The sequence below is a fragment of the Xenopus laevis genome, chromosome 9_10L (assembly GCF_017654675.1).
Source record: "Xenopus laevis strain J_2021 chromosome 9_10L, Xenopus_laevis_v10.1, whole genome shotgun sequence".
Lineage (NCBI taxonomy): Eukaryota > Metazoa > Chordata > Amphibia > Anura > Pipidae > Xenopus > Xenopus laevis.
The window spans coordinates 96,606,612-96,630,810 of record NC_054387.1 but is presented as its reverse complement, the minus strand read 5'-3'; the positions used below and the strand labels follow the sequence as shown (position 1 = coordinate 96,630,810).

General features: G+C 37.2%; 1 protein-coding gene across 1 annotated transcript in view; it reads left to right on the top strand.

Moving 5' to 3' along the window:
- The window catches only part of LOC108701879 (germ cell-specific gene 1-like protein), a 41,826-nt gene that overhangs the window by 5,396 nt on the left and 12,231 nt on the right, over positions 1-24,199 (top strand). The window contains exons 2-3 of the mRNA XM_018236892.2: positions 4,036-4,083; positions 16,640-16,792. Of these exons, the coding sequence (XP_018092381.1) occupies positions 4,036-4,083; positions 16,640-16,792 (201 nt within the window). The remainder of the gene's footprint in view (positions 1-4,035; positions 4,084-16,639; positions 16,793-24,199) is intronic.

The following is a 24,199-nucleotide window of genomic DNA, read 5'->3' as shown; positions in this document are numbered from 1 at the left end:
TAGCTAAGAAGCTAGCTGTTAACTTGGAAAAGCTCTGCTTATGTAAATGGAATGTCTGCAGAGAAGTACAACTGGTTTACTTACAATTTTGGATCTTTTATAAAGAAAAATAACTGATAATTAAATGTGATTGCGACTGACAACAAGATTTTATATAGAAACTGAGCTCACATGAAACATTCTGTGTCTAAAAATAAAACTTTTTATCTCCAATAAAGAAAAACAATGGTAGAAAAAGAAGAATGGCTCATTACATTAATTACAAGGAAAGTAAAAATAAGCATTGGACTGTGAATATAAATAAGCTATCATAAACATAATTGGATCGTCTCAGAATTCGAGAGCCCTTGTTATTGTGATCAAAGGCCCGTAATATCAAACAGCAGCTAAACAAGCAAACAAATGAGGGTCGTGTAAATAGAGGCTGATGCTAAATGATATTATTTAAATAATATAAATAAAGAGTAACTCAGATTCAAGGGCAGGGCATATACAGTGCCCGGGGCAAGAGGGCAAGAGAACACCACTTAGTGCTCAGGCACTTCTGTCTGGGGGAATGCTTGTGCTGTGAGCCTCATGCCCAATAACAAAATCCAATATAGTACTTTCCCCTAAGTAATTTATGTTTTCTGAGAGTAAAATTGGGAGGTATTTTGAGTGTGGGGTCTCTGAATTCACTTTGTAAAAGTTTCTAAAAGTAATTGTCACTTTTGTTCTTGCATTGGATGTTCTGGCACTTTTGTGACTATTCCTATTGCAGTCCTGATTGCTTTGCTGGTATGTCACTTCATTGTTCGCATGTACACCTACTACAGAGGCTATCAATACTGTAAGAAGTCAGCTGCAGCAAGATAACACCCTCAGCAGCAGAACGGAGCTCAGTCCTAACCAAGAATGCTTGTTGCTGGACTTGAGCCTAAACACCACATCCTTCAAATACAAGGACGACTTCTACAGACAGACACATGGGTGTGCAATGGGTTCTCCAATATCTCCCTTTGTGTATACTGTACATGGAGGTAGTGGAAAGGAGGGCCTTGCATACATTCACAGGAAGTCACTGGTTCAGGTATGTAGATGACACTTGGGTCAAAATCAGAGCTCATGAAGTGGCAGACTTTACAGAACACATTAACTCAGTGGACAACCACATCAAGTTCACAAGGGAGGATGTCCATGAGAATTTTCCTTTTTGGACTATTTGATATGCATCCAAGAGGGGTGTAACTCGAAAACAGAAGTATGCGGGAAAACCCACTCATATGGATCAATATATGTTGTTTGATTCCCACCATCCACTGGAACATTAGAACTCTGCACCACAGGGCTGAGTGTGACAACTGATACAGAGTCCAAAGAGAAGGAGCACAAACATCTCCAATGAGCACTGACAGCTTGTGGCTACCCAGACTAGGCCTTTGTCAATACAGCAATCGCCACTTGTGTTCTTGCTTTGGATGTTCTTGCACTTTTGTGACTATTTCTACTCCAGTCCCAATTGCTTTGCTAGTGTCAAATGATGTCACTTCATCAGGGCCAGAACTAGGGATAGGCAGAAGAGGCACTTGCCTAGGGCGCAAAGATGTGGGGGTGCTGGGCAGGTACCTACTCAAATATTTTCTGCCTACCAGGCAGCTAGCTCCCCTGCAGCTCTTGTCCCCCTCCTCTCTCCTCCCCTCTCCTCTAGCACTTCCCCCTCCCTCCGTCACACCCTCCCATGCCCTTCCTCTTCGTTACTCTGCCTTATCTTGTGGAGAGACAAACGCAAAGGAGGGCCTTGCATACATTCACAGGAAGTAACTGGTTTAGGTATGTAGATGACACTTGGGTCAAACTCAGGAAGTTATAGACTTTACAGAACACTTAGTGTAGATTCTGGCAAATGCCAGAGGGGCTTCTATAAGATGCCATAGAAAGTCTGTGTGGGCTGATTGGGCCTCTGTGTAGCTGAAACGCCAGGGCCTATTTTAATTCTCAGTCTGGACCTGGTCACATCCGTGTGTTCAAAGCTAGCAACACACTGAGACAAAAAACTGGTACACCTGAAGGATCCAACACCAAAAGAAAAACAAAGCAATGTGGTACACACAGTCCAGTGTAGCTAGGAGTGCACAGATCTATACATTGGGAGATGAAACAACTGCTCCCCAAGTTGATGGCCCAGCATAAGAGGGGAACTCTACAGTCCAAGACTCAGCTGACTTTTTACACCTGGTTGGAACGAGGCATAAAAGAGGCTATTCATGTTAAGGTAGAGGAACGATCCCTAAACAGAGGAGGGGCCTTTGACACCTGTCTACTACATACAATGCTGTTCTAACATCTTCACCATGGCGGTTTCACTAAACTTTATGCCTCCATTCATGCAACTCTCACAAGTAAAACCTGCCTTTTTGAGTTACATGATACAATGGTAATTCTATCACAGTAACTACACAGCATTCACAACCGCCGAGAGTTTCACTTGTCATCTCTTTGAATAGTTATACTGCACCTTTGTGATTGGATTATTGGAACAGTTTATATGCTGAGGATTTCCTGTACCATTCAATTGAACTGAAGAAGCTGCATGGATGAGTAGTGAAATGTCTTCAGTGATTTATCATGTAATTCTCCTACCGCACACCTGTAGTTCACCAATCCTGCAAGCTGGTGGTGCGTTCCTTCCGTTGACCCTGATGAAGGGTGGGTGTTCCCCCCCGAAACGTTGATGTTTGGTGGCTGAATAAAAGGGGATAATCCCCGACTGCACTAATCGGTGTGTGGGCGGATCCGTTTCTTTTACACATTCAGTGATTTATCAGCAAGTCCATTTGCTCTAGATTTACTTCTAATAGATATACAATGGATGAATAAAAACCTTCATAGACATGTTTACATTGCCCTATTGTCACATATGGTATTCCAAACCCAGAACAAACCCCAAGGTCCCAGCCTCTGCTCACACTTCCACCTATAGCAGATGCCTTTGGCAGATGCCGCCAGGTCTTAAAGTGAGAGGACCAGGGAGAACATTCTGGGCAGGCAAGGGAATCGTAAAGTATACAGGAGGAATGTGGAACCGTGAGTGAAGTTGTGGAGCAGGGTGGGACAGTACCAACCAGACAGTGCAGTACAGAATCAGGAGCCAGGCACGTAATCAGGATAACAGGCTGGGGTCAAAAACAATCATTAAGACAGTACAAAGTCAGGATCTTGAAGAGTGGTCAAACAGGCAAGGGTCTGTTCAGGCAGTGATACTGCAAGGTCAAAAACAGGCAATGGTCAGGAACAGAAAATCGGACTAGAATCACACCAAGGAACTATCAGGAAATAGACCTATGTTGGGCAGTGAGTCAGTACAGTGTAGGGGTTTTATAGCCACACAGATCACCTGTGGCCAGATTGGCAACAGGTGAAACAAGCCATGCCTACTTGCAGTTATAAAGCATAGCCATAGGAATGCAATAGGGCCTTTGCTTTCTGCTCACATAGAGCAGGGATAATGCAGACAGCACAGGAACATCAGGTCCCCAGTTCAATTCTAGGCAGGTTGTTACCCCTACACTTACTTGATATTGATATATGTTGGCCTTTGTCTATGTATATTTGTTAATAAAAAAGCTGCAGCCTTTTCACCTAAAATATCTCATGTGGTCTGTTATGTTATCTTAAGGAAGGGGGAGGAGCTTGGTGTTGTTGGGAGGGGCCTGTCAGATTGACAATGCCACTGTCAAGGGTCAGGATAAATTTCAGACAAGTGAATTTGTAGCTCTATGTAATAATAATAGATGTAATCCCTTACACAGAATCAGATGCTATAGTGCAGTGTCTCCCAAACCTGTTATTTTGCCCTCCCAAACAGCGTGTCTTGTGACTATCCTAAAACCAATGATGATGGATCAACCAGTAGCACAGGTGGGTGTTTGTGAATTTGGTGAACACACTGCTGCTATGTGGATTTAACTGTATTTAATAAGAGTAGTAAAATTGATATATTGAAATTTTGGCTATAAAATGGTCCCATTGATTACCTTTTTTTTTTTGCTCTTCAAGGTGAAAAATGCAGAAGTTTTATTGAACTTGCACCTGCATCTGAAAAAGGTATAGTATGTCATTTTCTTTCTCTTTAATGTATTGTGAAAATAATAATAACATTCTCTTGTATATAAACAGGATCTGTTTTTGCCCACAAACAAACATAGTCTTCTAGTAACTGATCTGCGTGGTTGTCCAGACTAAATATATTGCAATATTTCTGTTTCCTGTTTTTATTTTCAATAACCTGCTTGTATTATGGTTTGAAAACCGTGTCCTTAGCAACTGGTTGCTATGGTCGCAGGATGTCTTGGCATCGATAGCATTTGATATCACCAGGCAATCGTTATTTCGTTTAAGCTGCAAAGGGACATCCATAAATCATGATGTATGAATTCCCTAGGCATCAATTTATGAACATGTATATTATGTAAAAAAAAAATTACATACTTATAGAGAAACATTTCATCTGTTCTCATTAGAAAAAAACATTTGTAGGGATGGTATTGCCCTTTGTTCTTACAGATGCACCTAAATATGAACGAATTCTTACTATAAACATTTAGAAAACTCAAAGCCTTTTAGCCACCATTCTGACATGCTGTCTGGTGCTAGCCTATTAATTATACCTAAACCTACTTATCCTGTATGAGAACAATGAACTGCCTTTCCCTTTTTATTTCCCCCCAGTTAGCAATAGATAAATTCTAAAATAAAATGTAACAACAGAAAAGTTCACTATAATTGGTAATGGCCCCACACTGACTGCATGAGTAAATAGTTTTATTACGAGAAGCAGGAAATATTAGGCACCGGGGCAGCAGCTGGACCCATGAGATATGAATATGGCTATCATATAAATTCAGTTAATTAACCCACCGCAGGAAGAAGTTCAATGCAAGCTTGAAGGGATTTACAATTTGTACTATGTTGGTTCATTGCTGTCAGCTTAAACAGTATAAAGATTTCACTTAAATTTATTGCACAGTGGGATGTGTCCATATGCCACAGATTTCCCCAAAAGTATTTTATACACGCTAGATTTTACAGCTAAAAAAATATATTTTCAAGGAGAAGTTTGAATTTTTTCTGTTTTTTTTTTTTTAATTTTCTTTGGGGATTATATGAGAATGACAGTAGACTTAACAGATAAATGAATCTCTAAATTAATAATGCATGCCTTTAACAGGATATTGCTATTGTATAGCACCCAGATGACAACAGAATTAAAGATGAAGTTGCTAAAGTCTCAATTTCAAACTGCAAAATGGATTTATGGATACATTTTCTTTTTTGCACATGTTGACTGGTTAGTCTAAATAATGGAGTTATGAGTTGTAACAGCCAAATGGCATTATTTATATACATATATAAAAACTATTATTTTATTAACACCATATGCATACCTCCCAACATTTTGGAAATAGAAAGAGGGACAAAAAAAATTGCCGCGCGTATCACAGCAACATTTTTGACCACAGCCATTTTTGTGGTCACACCCCCTAATTACCATGTTCATTTCACAAAATTTGGCAGGTTGTGAAAGTTTGAACATATTTCTGTGTTTTTTTTTTCCAGTTATTACAGTTTTGCTAATAAAGGTGACTTGCCCTTTAAGCAGTGAGTCTAACTTCTCCCAAGAGACCTGTTTATCTAAATTGTTACAAATACTTATCTGCTTATCTCAAAATTGTTACAAATGTATCTTAGTTGCTCCTGGTAGCTGTTCTGTGCTCTCTGCCAAAAGCCAATTAAGTTAGAAGCTTTGTATCTTTTTCTGGCTGTTCAGTGCAGAGAAAGTCAGGACTTTTCAGTATAAATGCGGGACTGCAGGTTGAGCTGTCAATCGCTGAAAACGGGACAGTTAGGAGGTATGCATACGTGCAGCCAGATGCAATTTACTTTGCAATTTTCCCACAATAAACAGTTTCAGGCACATCTTACATACACTCTTGAACATTTAGAATACAGTTTTATTCTGAAATCTGAATTTTTAAATCCCTTTAAAAGTATTTTTTTCAGGTATAGAAAGGCGAGACTCTTATAGGACTAATTTATGTGCAAAACCAAGCAGAGCTCATATCAAAGATTAGAATTGATGTTTCCCTGTTGTAAAAATGCAGACCTTTTCTCATTTATATTGGCAAACTGTTTTTTGTGGTTCTGTCTCGCCGAGATGAAGGATGTCATTTATAACAATCTAAAGGGTGATGCTATGTCAGTTGATTAATTAGCAGTTCCATGTGGAAGCTGTTGTCAGCATGGAGACCCTGAACATGCAATTTTTACTAGTTATGCTTTATTATTGAAGACAGGTAAAATGCATTTTTGTGAGCCGAACACACACACACACGTGCAGCACAAAATAACAGAATATGCTTATAAGAATACTTTACAAGAATTAGGATCACCCTTTGCCTTCATAACAGCTTCACACCCCATAGAAAGAGTAAACAGCTGATGGGGGTATGGAGATGTAGGTAATTTAGATGGATGAGTTTGTCCCCAGTATTATTCTTTGACTTTTCTGTTTATATTTTGAAAAAGACTGGAGTGGAGTTAAAATATTGTAATATTAAATGTGTTTTGACTTGCGCTCAGAAGTGTCATTACATTTTGTGCTGTATGCAGTGGAGTAAGTATAGGCTGCAGGGGGGCCAGGAGGTATAGGGGCCCCATGAGGTCCTAATTCATATACAATTTAAATAAATATTGGTATAACTGGGCAACCTGGGGTCCTGAAAAATAATGTGCTGTGGGGCCCATTAATATCTAGTTACACCACTGGCTGTATACTTTGTGTAAATTTAAATAGAACTGCAGTGCATTAATTAATTGTCTGAATTATGCATATAAATGCATAGGGCCAGCATTAAAGGTTAGGGTTATAAGGCACTGCTATAAATAAGGAACCCAAACTCATACAATACGGGGCCCATTCACTAAGTTCGAGTGAAGGAATAGAGGAAAAATAGTTTGAATTTCGAATGTTTTTTTTGGCTACTTCGACCATCGAATTGGCTACTTCGACTACGACCTTCGACTTCGAATCGAACGATTCGAACTAAAAATCGTTCGACTATTCGACTATTCGATAATTGAAGTACTGTCTCTTTAAAAATTTCTTCGACCCCCTAGTTCGCCACCTAAAACCTACCGAGGCCAATGTTAGCCTATGGGGAAGGTCCCCATAGGCTTGCTAACAATATTTTGATCGAAGGATAATCCTTCGATTAATGGATTAAAATCCTTCGAATTGTTCGATTCGAAGGATTTAATCGTTCGACCGAACGATTATTCCTTTGATCGTTCGATCGAACGAATTGCGCAAAATCCTTTTGCCCTCGATATTCGAAGTTGAAGGATTTTAATTCGGCAGTCGAATATCGAGGGTTAATTAACCCTCGATATTCGACCCTTGATACATCTGCCCCTACATGTCTTCAATAAAAATCCCCAGTGTTAAAAAACACAATATTATGCAATATATGCCAAAATCAAGTCCTTTCAACCAATGCACTTTTCTTGAAATTGCCCAAAATCCACTAAAGGGAGCCTTTTATTATGATAAATGTTTGTAACACTTTGGGACCTATACTGAGGGAGACTGAAACCTACAGTACTTATGGCGAAACAAGATGATTCCTTGAGGACATTATTATTATCATTTTTAATTATTCTAGACTGGAACATCAAGCTCAATGAGATATTCATAGAAATGTTCAAAAACAATGGCTGTCTAGTAGTATATCGCTTATAATAAAAGCAGGTTCTCTCAAGGAGGTAAAAACTGACACAGAAAGAAACCCATGATTTATAAGGAGGGCCATTTAATGGCCAATAATGATTGCCAACATATTGAAATTGGCTGATTTTGCTCCTTCTTGGCCGATATATCAGTTACAAAAAAGTCTGCCAAATCTGATCTGCAACTGTGATTTACTGTATTCTTGTGGTGCCTTAGATCAACATCTTGGTTACTATTGAAGATAATATTGCAATCTCTCTACCAAATGGTAACATTTGTAGAAAAATTTTAGGTTCACCTGACAATCAGACAAACACATTCAAGGCATGAGGTTAGAGGGCAGAGGGATCGTATAAAGAAGGTTTACATCGTTATTTATTTTGACCGGGATTTTATCTGGTTCCTGCTTTTGCAAAATAAAGTGACTTGGAATACTGAGCGGTTAATGGGGATAAATGTTCAATGGGTCTTCCAATGGCAAAGTGGTTAGGATATGGTTAGGATATGGTTAGGATTTGGAATCAGGAAGCAAGATATTAATTTTAGCAACATAAAGATTCAGCTACTTCTTTTGCATGGTAAAGTATCTATTCTCATTTCTAATTTTATAGCTATTATGGTTTCAACAGTTTAACAGTTTATCTTATGGTGCTTTATTCACTATTCATGCAATAATCATCAGTTCAACAAAGATGTTATATAGGATATTAAGTTTTATGTGTAAAGAGCTCGTTTACTGCATGCCGTCTCAAGATAAAATAAAGCATTTCTGTACATATATTAATTTTTGCTATTTAAAGAAAATAATACTGATGAGGGTGTTGATGGTTCCCAGCTCATTTTTCCTTACGCAGAAAAGCCATTGTATTTCTCTGCACTTAATAATTAGCATTTAGAGAACATTGAGTTGATAGAATTGTTGACAGTTTTATGAAATGTGGCTCTTTCTTTGGAGAAAGCATGCATACATAATCTTGCACATGCATGGTAAGAAAATGATAATGCGTATGTTAAAACAACTACTTCGATTTTTTTTTCCACTGGCAGAACATTAAACATTACAGTATTATAATAATAATAATAATAGCCGAGCACAGAGAATGTGCTGTACTCAAAGAGAAACTGTCATATGATAAAGAATCTATTAAACTGTGGTGGATGTTAAATACATCTTTTTTTTTTTGCTTCTGGTATTGCTGATGAGGCATAAGCAATGAAAGGCACTGGGGCTCATTACCTAAGTATTTGCTATTTTACACTACTGCAGTAACCTATAACAAAAAAACAAATGTTTGCTTTTGGTGTCTGTAGTTCTCTAACTGCCTCATTGTTATGCATTAAAGCTTAGGTGCAAATTGTTTCACAGGTAGTAAATGAGTCTAAGGGGCCTATTTATTAAACCTCGTTTTTTTTTTATGGTCACGTTTTGAAAGAGCTAAAAAAAAAGATTTTTAGAGGAAAAACCATAACTTGAATTTTTAATGATTTATTATAGCCCAAAGCTGCTAAAAATCAGAATCCGCTGCTGTTGGGCAACATGATGTTTACAAACATTAGTTCCTCTTCCAAATGATTAATGAATAGTCTGCTGTTCCTAGAGAATATATATTTTCCGGAGTTGTTCCATTAAGAACAAGTGTTTGGCACACAATCATGAAAAATATGATGTTACACAAAATAGAGTGGCAAAAAGTTTGGCTTTTTGATGAAAATGAAGATTTATAAATATTAAGTGTGTGCACTTGCCAAAAGTTGAACGATATTGATGGAGTAATAAAACATACCTTGATTAAAACTTGCCCAATACTGTATGCTTCTTCTTTTACCCTTTTCAATAATATATTAATTTTAGCAGTTTCTCTATATACAACTGTGGTGTTTTTTTAATCTTTAATCTAAAATGCAACAAATAATCACAAATGTTAAACTAAAGATTGGCTAGTGCAAAAGAACATTGACAAATATGACAATAATATATATTATAAACATGCTAAAAGGATTATATTACTCCACCTGTGTCACAGACAGTAAATAATTGTGCTTTATATTATTGCTTGATACATAATCATATAGTAAAATGGTGTTTGTTAATTATTACTTTCTGTCAAATTAGTGTAAAAACAGTTTGTATTTTATTACCCCTACAGGCATCACATAGTACGTAGAACAGATGTAAATGACCTAATGGATGGTTATAGTAATTGATTTTGTGTTTATATATTAAGCCCCACAGCCATGACAAAAAATATAAGTCCCAGACTAAATAGACTCTTGGGGGAGGGAAAAACACCATATCTTAGTGATAAAAACTTTTGTCACATATATGTTTACTGTAAGAGCTCATAAGATATTCAAAAAGGTGACTAATAGGTCTAGCACACATGTTGTGTCATATAGCAAACCTTTTATGTCGTTTAAAGATAAGATTTTAATATTAGATGTATTGTTGCAAGATATGTGATTACATACATGCAGCTAAATCTCTGGTATAGCCGGGCCCTATCTCTTTGAAGAGTCTAGACAAGCCTGTGGGTTTAGTTACGTTGGACATTAAATACCTATTCTTAGGTATTGGATGATTTCTATTGAAGGAAAAGGTTATATATACAACTGAAATTAGGTATAGGTAACAGAGGCACCTGCCAACAGCGCAACCAGAGGGGGGCTCAAGCGCAACCAGAGGGGGGCTCAAGTGCAGAGGAGTTTTATTGCGTTGGATTGGCGTTTTATTGTCAAAACCTTATTAATTACTAATTATAGCTCCTTGTCACCCCTGTCCCTTCCTGTGTTAATTGGCCTGTATCTACCACTTTGTCAGACAGTGGATAATTTGTGTTAGGACCATGGGGCCACAGATTACCATTTTATCTTTGGTGCCAAAGCTCTGGGGATATCTACATTGACGCAATTCTTTATTTCTATTTTTTTAATATATGTTCAGAATGACAGTAGTGCTGCTTTACTCACTAGCATTCTTTTGTAAAATGCCTGTTTTCTTGTTTTTTTCTCACTAAATTAAAGACATAAATACCGGCTTCCATTAGGGGGCATGACCAAGTTCACATTCACTCAACCCTACTGAAGGAAGCTCCATACTATATACACTTTTGAACTACCACCTAAAACATTTTCAATAATTATAACAATGTATTAAGCCGTTGTTCACCTTTACATTAACTTTACGTATGATGAAGAGAGTGATATTCTGGGATAATTTGCCATTGGTTTTAATTTTTTATTTGTGTTTTTTTGAGTTATTTACTGTTTTATTCAGCAGCTCTCCAGTTTGCAGTTTCAGCAATTTAGATGCTAGAGTCTAAATCACCCTAGCAACCATGCACTGATTTGAATAAGAGACTGGAATATGAATAGTAGAGGGTCTGAATAGAAAGATGAGTAATAAAAAGTAGCAATAAGAATTGTTGGGTTATTTACTTAGGGGGTTATTTATTAAACTCAGAATGCAAAAATCATGGAAAATTCATGATTTTTTTTATATAAAATCGGACTTTTAAAAAATCACGCATTTATCAGAATTTATTAAACCCCGAGGATGAAAAAGTCGGAATCAGAAAATCCGACATCTCAGACCTGTCGAGGCTGCACATAAGTCAATGGGAGAAGTACCAATGATTTTTTTGATGATTTTTTTTTTAATACCCCAAAGTTTTCGGATAAAATTCTTAGTTTTCAGGGGGAAAATCGTGATAATCAGATGAAAAATCTGAAAAAATTGTGAAAATCAGATTTTTCACTTTTTTTGGATTTTTTCCCGCAAACAAAATTTTTGGGAAAGTGTATTGCTAAATAAGCCCAAAAACCCCGTGTGGATTTGGTCAGAGTTTTTTTCAGAAAATATTGAGATAAATTTGGACTTTGATAAATAACCCCCTAAAACACCCATTTTATCTCATTTTTTTTATTAAAACAAACTTGACCTAACTCCGTTATCAATAATTCTTCGTACAACTTTTTAGAATTGATGCTTTATCGAATTGTCAGACAAAAACCAGCGCGGATAATAATGTCAACAAACATCTTCAGGGACATCTGTCATTGAATGTTACATGACTTTTGACAAGTTTGAGATGGAATATTTTTGGTTGTGGATTTTTCGCAGGTTTTGTGTATAAAACATCTTTTTTCCCTCTAAAACTTCAAGTTTTCCCCTTTAAAATCTCAACCAGAAAAATTTGAGGTTTAATAAATGGGCCCCTAGATGTGTAGCCTTACAGAGTATTTGTTTTTTAGATGGGGTCAATGACTCTCGCAAGAAATCTGTAAAAAAATCAGAAGCCAAATAATTCAAAACCTAAAAAAAAAAAAAAATGAAGGCTATTTAAAAAGTTGCTTAGAATTAGCCATTCTATAACAAACAAAAAGTTAACTTAAAGGTGAACTTCATCAAAGCAGGGGAAGCATTTCATTACCTAGGCATTCTAGCCTCTCTTGAATCAGTAGACTACACAAATTCAGTTGAGTATAAGTGATAATGGAAATCTACATTACCTGGCACTTTGTAGTTTTCATGCCGATGACGTAGATTCTAAGATTTTAGTGGTTAAGAACAACTAGAACACTCACTTTTTGCTATTGATCTATTACTATAAAGTACTTTCAAAACATTTGAGTCTACACTCTTCATCAAGAAGCAGTTTTCCTCTGTAGGTCAAATTATTTTCATGAAAAAAGAAAATGTTTGAGTTTTTGCTTTTATTATTATTATACTGAGTTTTTTTGCCAGGGCAATTTTTTAAATGGTTTGTTTCATGTTTTTGTAGAGCTGTGAGACCAATTGTCATCTGAATAGTACATAGCGCTGGAGATCTTTCCCATTAGTAATATAAAGCCCGAGACAGAAGGCACAAGATCATTTTTTCCACTATATTGAGCCTGGTGTGTGAGAGAAGGTATAAATTAAGTAATACACATCACCGCAAATGTACTTGACCAATTTATTACTCTCACTTACTAACATTTTTTTTTAAGTTAGGCAATATTAATTGAAACTCGTTCCTTCTTAGGTTAAATTAAATCTATCATTCACTAGTGTAAATGTCTCTTGATGGCACTATAAAAATTAAACCGGAAATTATACACAACACAGGGGATAATAATGAACCATGTGTAACCATCCTTTTCTAGGCCAAAATGCAGCTTGTACACTTTATACCTGGCACAGTCTGCACGTTACTCAGTTCCTCTGTGGCACCCAATTTAATTGCACATTGCTATGGTTTTCCTTAGAAATTAAAATAACTTTTCTAGGTCTGAGCTCCTAAAATTTCTTTTATATTAAGTTGAAATGAAGAAGCAGTGTAGCATTTTGTGGCAGTATATCCTCTGGGGATTCTTTGATATGGTAAGAAGTAGAAAATGAATGTCTAGGAGCAGAAAGCTGGAGACGATTTAGAAAAATACTCTATACGCAGACACTGCTTGTGCTTTGGTTAGAACAGATAACATGAGAGGCACCATACGCATCACTCTGTTAAATACATATTATACTGTGGTAAAATCATATACAATAAGAATTCAGTCTTAATTTAATGACTTTACTGAGCAACGGGGACTTCACAATGGCCCTCAATCCCTATTCTAGAAATATATAAAAGGACATTTACTTAGACAGAAGTCCAATAAGAGAAACTGAAACAGCACTAAGCAGTGTAAAAGCATGCCCCTTAGTGCTGTTTTCTGCACCTCATACTAAATAATAAATCTGGTACAAGGTGGAGGACGCAGCATCAGCAGGTAAGACAGGGGACATAAGGCTTCTCTGGGTTTGGTGCTTTTTACAAAAGTAAATTTGATTTCTTTATAAAATAAAGAATATATTGTTTTTTCTTGTTTAATAAATTCAGTATCTGACATTTTGGAGATGTATATTACTATGTCTACATTTGGTTTAGAAATGATCTATAATGTGCAGGGTGTCCTCTTGGAGGGAATCTAGCCTATAATTAAGCCTTAATGAAGCATGAAATGCGCTGTGGTTTTGCAGAGATTTCGGGCTCAACAAAGTGATCTTTAATGTGTTTTTGCTTTAAGCACTGTTAATCTGCATGGAAAGCTTCACTGCAGCAAAAACATTTACAATTGTAAAAAATGTAGCATAATTGAAGAATCGGAAAAAAAATGACTTGATCTTTAAATAAAATAATGTTCAAGTAATATAAGGACTCATTTACAACCACAAGCACAGTGAGTAATTTGCAATTTTTCCTGCACATAAAACCACTTTCATTAAAGATACTTGAATCAAAATGTACTCTTCACACTGCCCACTTGGAAGGCGGTTTCCCTTTTCTGTCCCATTTACCCCCTAGTTTACCTCCCCACAGTTGTCAATGCATGAGCCCAGTCAGGCTCATTTTGAATGCTCAGCTGCGCATGTGCGGGGGAGGCTGGCAGCCGTGTTACTTAGGGCACCCCCAATAGGCACTGACTTGTGGACATAAATGAGCCCTATGGTGTTAGCAAGGCTGTCAAATTTATTAAAGTTTTGGGAAGCAAAAAAAACAGGCACTGCCAAAGAGCACTGACAGGTAACAGCATTAATCTGCTTTCTATGGGTCACTAATCAAATAGCGATGCAAAACAAAGGAAGGGATTAGGGATTTGTTATTTCTTTTCCTCCTTATTATTTTTTCTTATGGGAACTGATTATTAATTTGTCTGTCATCCAGATAGTGTATAAATGTGTTTTGTAAAAACACACCCCTGAAGGTTGCAATAATCTCTAAATTGCTCACTTTAAACCAATGGGATGTCCAGTTCTGGTACATGTATAATTTAGAGAGTTACAAAGTTGTACACAAAAGGGGTCATTTACTTAACCAAGTGCAAATTACACTTCCAAATGCAATCGCCGTATGATTGCAAGGGAAGTTACATCTGATGCAATTGTGCATGATGCATCATAAATGATGTTGTGTTGCACTCAAACTTTAAACCTATTAGCCATAATAGTACTGAAAATATTCTAATCTGGTTGGCGTAATGGGTTGGCATAATTTCTGGCTTGAGAGTGACATACTCCTGATTTTTTTGGCTGAGGCTGTTGACACATGCCACTTTGGGATCCTGGAACTACCTCCTGGCTTGCAGGTGATGATAGCACCAGGGTTTGAAACTTGCTCCAGTTTGCTCATGATTTACCAAAACAGATGCTACTCTGGTGAATCGGGACACATGCTGTTTAGAAGATACCCATAATGATATTGGAATTCTGGGAAGAAATACTGCAAGTGGGTTAAAAAGAATGGCAAATTGTGTCCTTTTTATATTTTGCTCATAGAACCTGCATTCACATATGAGCATTTACAAGCTGGACTAGGCTATAACCATCCAACCAACTGAATAATAACGTGTCATGGTGATGATATAAAATCCTGGCAAGACCTTTATTTAGATATAATTTGTACCATTTGAAACCTCACAAGTTAGACACTACACAATTGTTTATACAGGAACATCAGCATTTCATAATCCTGGCAGACTTTAAATGGCACATGTATCCAGATATAAGATTGAGGACCTTCTGAGGTTCTTAAAAGTAAGTGGGTTTTTTTGGGTTTTTTTTAAAAATAGCTATTTGAAAGGGAAAATGGAGAAATTGTAACATTAAATCTGGGAAAATAAAATGTAAAAACCCATAGGAATGCATTGAAGCTGGTGTGACCATGCATAACATGTGGGATAATGTTAAATCCAGGTACTTAAAGGGGACCTGTCACCCAAAAAAATTATTCCAAATCCTATTGTATCACATTAGTCAATCAAAATGAACTTTAATTACACTATATAAATTATTTGAATCCTTTTTCCTTCAGTCTGGAAATTCATAATGATAGCAAGCAGGTAGGGCGCCATTTTGTGGACACTGTCAGAAGAGCCTTGCATCATCTCAGAATCTTGTTTGTGCACCAGAATGGGGAACCCAATGTCCATCCCCATGCCCTGGCTACACAATTAAATAGTGAATAGAACGGCGGAATGTGGGGAGAGCAGTGACATCTAGGAAGTGCTGAATGGAAAGTGAAAGTAATTGTCTGCCCCACCTCTATGCCTAGGACATAGAGGAGGGCAGACAATATTTGACTGACAACTGAGATTTTTAAATGAGCTTACAACAGCTATGAATTGGATATTGGATTTCATGTTTCATTTGAAAAGGACTTTTATTATACATATTTTTGTGTGGGTGACAGGTCCACTTTAATTTTTGGATTTGACTGTATGTTAATATGTAGATAAATGTGTGACGGTATTAGAATAGCACAGGATGTGATTTGTCGCTCAAGAGAGATCTGTACTACCCAAATTACGTGAAATAACACTCAGAACAATAACAATTGCAGTGGTTAAAGCACATCATTCAGGTAATCATGAGAGGTTCCCTCTCAGGGTCATACTAGGGTGTGCAAGGCCCACCAGAGCTGCTATCTCACAGGCCCCCATTTCCCCCTCTGGGGCCCCTGCTGCCCGCCTACTTACCCACCAACAGCCCCTCCCCCCATACACACCGTATACTTACTTTTGCCACAATAAGGGGAGGGCAGTGGGGACTGACACTGGAGGGCAAACAGGGATCGGGTTAGAGTCCCGCTAGATTTTTTTCTTGGTGTCCCATCCTGCCCTTGCTCTATTTATGGGAGTTGCCAGAAGAAGCAACCTAATGAACTAAGTAGTAAGCACAACATTTTAATTTTACATTACAAATTACTTTACCTTTGGCTGAACAAGGTTTTCACTTAATGCCCATTTAAATAAAATCCCCATAGACAAGTAATGGAAATGTACAATGTATGGTACTTTCTTTGCAAAAATGCACACTCTAGTACAAATGTTTCTTTTTGTTCTGTTTTACAGGTGTTCTCTGGCTCTCTGTGGTTTCAGAAGTACTGTTCATTGTGCTCTTGGTGGTGGGATTTAGCCTCATGTGCCTAGAATTCTTTCAGTCAAATAATGTTGTGGATGGGCTGAAGCTCAATGCATTTGCTGCAGTGTTCACTGTTCTGTCAGGTAATGTGAACTCACTGTGTAAGTATGGCAATTTCAGTATATGATTATAAGATGTTATGGTATTGAATATTAGAAGTATTGAGACTGGGAGCCTAAATAAAGTCTAAGTAGAAGGACAACAACGAGAGGTAGCCGCAGTCATCAAATGATAAAACCCACAAGTAGCTGGAAGCTTATTTATTAGGTTAGCTTATTCAATATGAGTTATGTAACCCGTATGTTTCCACCCAGGACTAATTCCCACTCTTTGTGGTAGAGCATCAGTTACATGAGACCCCCAATCTTAGCTGGGCCCTCATACATGTGTGGAGGAAGGGAGAGGTGTTGCAGAACTATACCTCTCAGATACTCAAAACAGGATTTCTGGACACCAGGGGGTATATTTATCAACGCGTGAAGTTAGAGATCGCCACAGTCCTCTAGAGTGAAATTCTGTCACTTTCCATTCATTTCTATGGGATTTTGAAAGGCGTATTTATCAAAGGATGAACTTTTCACCCATTGATAAATACTCCATAGAAATGAATGGAGAGTGGCAGAATTTCAGAGGACTGTGGCGATCTCTAACTTCACGCGTTGATAAATATACCCCCAGGGGTTCTTCATCAAAATAACAATTGTTATACAGTCACAAACAGTGCTCACACACTACATTTGGCTAAAGTACAGTGGTCAAGGAACATTTAATAACAGAGTATATAACACACTGGGGTGAATTTACTAAGCAACGAAAATTCTCCTGGCGATAGAGTGCGAATCACCGATATTGTCTATCTCCTTCAATAGAGAAGTGATGCCTGCGCCCGTTAGTAAACAGTAACGCTGGCGAATCTTTGCCAGCGTTAGTGACTTCACCCTTTGGTAAATCTGCCCCACTGACTCTCCCTTGGGGTAGATTCTCATTTCACCTCTGGGACACCATTTAGCACAGCTGGATTGCCTTCTGTAAAACCATCAGGGAATCCTCTAACTGGCTTCCCTTTCCACTATGATCCCCTGTACAAGCAGGCAGTATCATCAGGGAGAGACATCTCTACTATACCATTCCTACATTGGAGTTCAGAACTTCTCCCTACACCTTACATTCCTAGAGTGGTACTGTAATAGGAGCTCACCTACCTCTGTCTACATACATCATTCACTGGGCCCTGTTCCCCAACTTCTCCAAGGGCCTAACTCCCATGGGGCATTTCCCTAAGCCCCAGGCTCCCCAACAACCTTTCAATCTCTGCTGAAGTGGAAGTCCAAAGAGGAGGAGAAAGCAGTTCCTACACAATATATCAAACTATCAAAGGAAGTGGTCACTATGCACTTTGCCTTTCAGGTATGTAAGTTACAGAACCAGGATCTTCCCAGTGGCTCCTGCACAGTAAGTAGGCAGACATAGTTTGTAATTTGTGCCATAATGAGAGCAATTTTGCACTCATTAGTAAAGAAATGCTGTTTGTGCCCAGTATTAATTCATTATCCCCAGTGTTTCTGAATTTTATTGGAATGGTCTCATCCCCTGAAAGACAATATTAGTAAATATAAAAATACTCAGTAAATGTCACAACTGGTGTTTTCCCAACCAGCAGAAATTGACAGATGCCACACATGCCTGCAGTTAGTAACATGTATGGCAGCCCCCCGTCACTGCTCACTTGGGGTACATTATATTAATGCACATTTGAACATTTCTGGGTGAAGATCTAGTCTGTGTGCGGCCACAGGCATAATGGGGTTGCTATGGTAAAATTAAGTTCTGACATTACTTAGCCGTATATTTGTGTTTGAATGACATGTTTTATATTACCATTGAAAATGAAGGAATCTGGCATCGTCCATTGCAGCTACTCAGACTCCTGCCAGAACCTATTCACAGTGTAATATACAACACAGAGCTAATTTTAGTCCCTAGAGACCATTTTTTTGTGCAAAGTACAAATAGCAAGGAATATATTTAACAAGCACCTTAGGCATATTATCACTGCAGGGACATAGAAGGATCTCAGCTTCAAATAGAAATTCTTTTGCTTGTGTCTTGTTAAGGATTTCTCACAGATAATACTGTATTTTTTCCTCATTTGACTTGTTTCATAGACGCTTGTCCTACCCAGACCCAGTTAGTTAATGATTCCCATACTTTTAGCACGGTTGATCATACACATATAACAATTGGCAGCTGTATCTTTCACTGACTATTTCATTTTCATACAAGCATAGAACCCGATGTTATTTAAATAATAAATATTAACATACCTCCCAACTGTTTTTACAGGACAGTCCCGATTTCGACAGCTCAGCCCGCAGTCCTAGATTGTTACTGAAATGTCCCGAGTATCTGTTTGTTCTCCTGCGCTAATGCCAGAAAAAGATACCGTGTTTCTAAAACTTAATTAAACAAGGCTTTTTGGCAGAGAGCCCAGAATACTCAGCTCCCGCACTTAGATACATTTGTAACAATTCGAGATAATCACAGATACAATTATAACAATTTAAGATAAGCAAGTCTCTTGGGAGAATGGTGATTTGCAGCTTTAAGGCCAATTCACCTTTATTAGCAAAACTGTAATAACATTTAAAACATGACCCATAAACCCCCAGAAATGTGTTCAAACTTTCTGCCAAAATTTGGACATGGTATTTAGGGGCTGTGGTCACAAAATGGGTGTGGTCAAACAATGTTGCCGCTCTACACGTGGCAGAACTTTTTGTCCCTCTTTCTGATTTTCAAATGTTGGGAGGTATGTATAAAAAATAATAAACTTAATTTAACTCCCTATAGTGTAACAGGGGTAAAGCTTAGTAATATCCAGTGGGAGCCCCTTGTGATCATCATGACAAAACCTCCATTACCCTAACGTGTCCAGTAATACTTGCAGAGATACAGTAAAGCACTTGGACTCAAGAACTCTTATATCTTGCCTCTGTAACTGAGCATTAAGGGTGCAATTGTGTGGTTCACTTTCAGGGTAACTTTTAGTCATTCTAAGCAACTTTTCAACTAGCCTTCATTTTTTTTCTTATACATTTTGAATTATTTACCTTTTTCTTCTGACTCTTTCCAGCTTTTTAGTGGGGATCACTGACCCCATCTAAAAAAACAAATGCTCTGTAAGGCTATAAATGTATTGTTATTGCTACCTTTTATTACTCATCTTACTATGCAGGACCTCTCCTATTCATGGTCCTGTTTGTTAATTAAATCAATTTATGGTTGCTAGGGTAATTTGGACCCTAGCAACCAGATGGCTGAAATTGCAAACTAGAGAGCTACTGAATAAAAAGCTAAATAATGAAAAAACAGCAAACACAACATGATTACCCACTGAGCATTGTCTCAGAATATCATTCTGTACATCATACTAAAATGAATTTAAAAGGCAACAACCTCTTTAAGGGTGTGATTTTGTGCCTGTAATACTCTTGCATCCAGGACTTTTAATAAATTAGCTATATGACATTTTATTTAAATAACTGTTTCATCATTCTTACAGGTAACCTTGTATGTTCTCACTCACGTGTCAACCAGCCCACAGCAAATGGTAGAGCACACACCAGCAACACAAAGCTACAAGAAACTCTAAGGGGCCCATTTACTAACAATTGAATTTAGATTTTTTTTTCCACAGATCTCAAAAAATTTGCGGTTTTCCTATTTTTTTAAAAAAGCTCCAAAAATTCTAGATTCATTAAGGGGCAGATTCGAATTTCGAGTTTATTTTAGTGTAATTCTACTAGGGCAATAGTCCAAATTCAATTCGAGTTTAAAAAAAAATCAAAGTTTATATTTGAACTTCATCATGTACTGTTCAAATTCGACTATTCGCCATCTAAAAATTGCTGAGCCTATGGGGGACCTCCTAGAATCAGTTTGAAGTTTTTGGTGGACATTTGAAAATAAAAAAAATTTTGATTTTTAGTTTGCGGGCCTAATCACCCGAATTTAAAAAATTAAAAAAATTTTAATAAGTTTTAATTGGTTGTTTTTTTCGAATTTCGAGTTTATTGGAGTTTATGGGAGTTTTTAGAAGCTCCCATAAACTCGAAATTCGACTCTTGATAAATCTGCCCTTAAAGATTTCGAAATTCGAATATCAAGCTATTTTTTGTGTACTTCGACTTGGGAATAGTCTAAACTAGATTTGAATTTGAAAAAAATTTGAATATTGAAATTTATAATGTACTGTCTCTTTAAAAGTTTGACCATTTGCCATCTAAAACCTGCCGAATTGCTGTTTTAGCCTATGGGGGACCTCCTAGAACCTATTTGGAGTCAATTGGTGGACTTTGAAAAAAGTTTTTTTGGGAAAACTTCAAATCAAATTCGATTGCGCTATTCCTTCGATTCATATGATTCGAATACGGACCTATTCGATCAAAAACAGACCTATTCGACCAAAAAAAAAAACTTTGACTTAATTTCAGTTGGTCTTTTTGAATTTCGAATATTGAAGTTTTTTCCATTCGAAATTCGACCCTTGATAAATATGCCCCTAAGTGTCAAAAACACAAAAACCTCTAACACAAAACTTTGCCAGCTAGAAGTTATCAAAGTCCTATAGAAGTCCATAGGAGCTGCGCTGATTCAATTGGACTGTTTTCGGAATTATTTCTCTAGGAATTATCGAATTTTTAGTGGTTTTAGAGATATTCGTATTTTCTTCGTTTTGGTCAGAGTTTTTTTCAGTTTTTTAATTCAGATCTATTAATAAATGACATTTGTGATTTTAGAGAAAGTGAGTTTAGTTGTGGTGTCAAAAACCAATAAAATTCAACCTTTAATAAATAGGCCTCCACTAAATATTTATTTTAATTACTTATTGATGTGTACACTAATTTCATGCAAGTGGCATGCATGTTACTAGCATGTTTTGGAACAGTGGAATAGTACTTTTCAACCTTTTCAGAGATAAATAAAAGGGGGTGTGGGTAACTTTTTATTTTAACTTTTATTTTCAGAAATAAATGTTCTGTGAGTTCATTTGAAGCTAGATTGATGCAGAAATGGCAAGGCCACAGAATAAATGATCAGACACCGGCGCAATATTTCCATTTACTACTGAGATTGATAATGCACTTCAATTTTCTTTTTCAAGGCCATTTTACAGGAAAACCTTTGACGACTATTGTGTCTTTTAAACCAAATACATTAACCATTTTAAGCATCATTAGGTGAGCGAATATATTTGCCGTGTGCTTGCCAAGAACAATATATAAAACATATTTGTATTAAGCCAGCGCAGAGCTGCTTTAGTTATAACACAAAATCCATTACACGAAGTGAAGTGAATGTGAATTGGTACATCAAACAAGGTCAATGTACTGAAGACATTAACTTTGTGGGTAATTAAAACAAGAGCTAATTAAGTTACAATACAAAATACATTTTCAGGGAAATGTGTATGCTACAGTATATATTTCTTCTAGTTGGCTTTGTGTGTGCAAGAGGACATATATTATTATCATTTGTATAAGTCTACGACCCAAGGGATGTTTTAAATGCTGCAAGAAAAACTACCCCTATAGCTGTAGCCAAATAAGGGAATGAGACTTGTGAAAGGTAAAATCCACACAATTATCTCATGACTGGTGCAGTGGCATAATGTTACTGGGCTCCAAAGCAAGATCATTTTAGGGCCCCAACATATCCAGAGGTTTTCCAGTTTTACCAATATATGTTGAAATTGCTCATTAGTTAGGGCTTTATGGGCCCCTCTAAACCACCTGGGCCCCCCTGCAGCCACAGGGTCTGCTTCCTCTGTAGTCATGCCCATGGGCTGCAGCCTGAAAGGAACAGTAAGACCAAAAAATTAAAGTGTTTTAAAATAATGAAAATATCATGTACTGTGGCCCTGTAACACTACTATAGTTCATATAAACAAGCTGTTGAGTAGCAATGTACTGTGGCCCTGTAACACTACTATAGTTCATATAAACAAGCTGTTGGGTAGCAATGACAGAAATTGAAAAAAAAGTCTATATGGCACAGGTTAAATAGTGGATAACAGATAACATTTTGTTCTACAGAGCTTATCTGCTGTGTAACCTGAGCCTTTTCTCATTTGAATGGCTGCCCCCATTGCTACACAGCAGCTTATTTATATGAACAATAGTAGTGTTTCTGAAGCAAACACAGCAGTTTTACCAGTGCAGGGCAACACTGCATTATTTTTTTATTACTTGAAAACAATTTCATTTTTTGTTGTTACTGGTTCTTTAATGGGATACTGGCATGGGAAAACAAGTTTTTTTTCCAAAACACATCAGTTAATAGTACTGCTCCAGCAGAATTCTGCACTGAATCCATTTCTCAAAAGAGCAAACAGATTTTTTTAATTTATATTTAATTTTGAAATCTGACATGGGGCTAGACATATTGTCAGTTTCCCTGCTGCCCCCAGTCAGAAGGTAGGTAGGGAAGGTACTGTAACCAGATAACAGCTCCCTGATACAAGCTCAATGGTAGATCTAAGAACAGCACCCAATAGTAAAATCCAGGTCCCACTGAGACAAATTCAGTTACATTGAGTTGGAGAAACAACAGCCTGCCAGAAAGCAGTTCCATCCTAGTGCTGGCTCTTTCTGAAAGCACATGACCAGGCAAAATTACCTGAGATGGCTGCCTACACAGCAATATTATAAATTTTAAAAAATACACTTGCTGGTTCAGAAATGCAATTTTACATGGTAAAGTGAATTATTTGCAGTGTAAACAGTGTAATTTAGAAATAAAAACAATACCATAAAAATCATGACAGAATCCCTTTAAAAAGGAGTGTGAGATAAGAATTAATGGCAGGGAACAATTAACTCATAATCTGAACAGATGGCACAATCAAGTGCTGCAGATTAGCATACCTGAACACAACTAAACACGGTGTGCCATGATGGTAGACTCCATTGTATCTTTGAGTCTTCAAGATACCCAACATGTGTGCAATTCTACTAGCCGGTGAATAGTCCATTAAGCATGGGCATGTGGCACTTTGCTAAAGCATCTAATACAAGGACGCAAAGACAACCCCATAATGACACTGGACCTAGAAGCCCTATTGTACTGGACACCAATGAGTATAATTTAATTTGTGCACGTGCATAGTAATTGAGCACTTTTAATGCAACAGCTATTCAGGCCAAAATATTAATAAGGATATGGTCAAAAATGCAAATATCAATGCAACATTTGCACATCAGTAATCATTTCTTTTACTAGAGTACAAGGAGCCAGAATGTGTGGTGTTTTTAATTTTTTTTATACAGCAAGGAGACATATAGATATAGGATATGTAAAAAAAAACAAAAAACATAGTTGTGTAGGCAATAATGAATAATATCTAGTTCTATTTTTAATTGGGGATAAAAATGAATATCTTCAAATATGCCCCCTTTATTTATGCTCCCTATAGATCTGCTATAGTCACT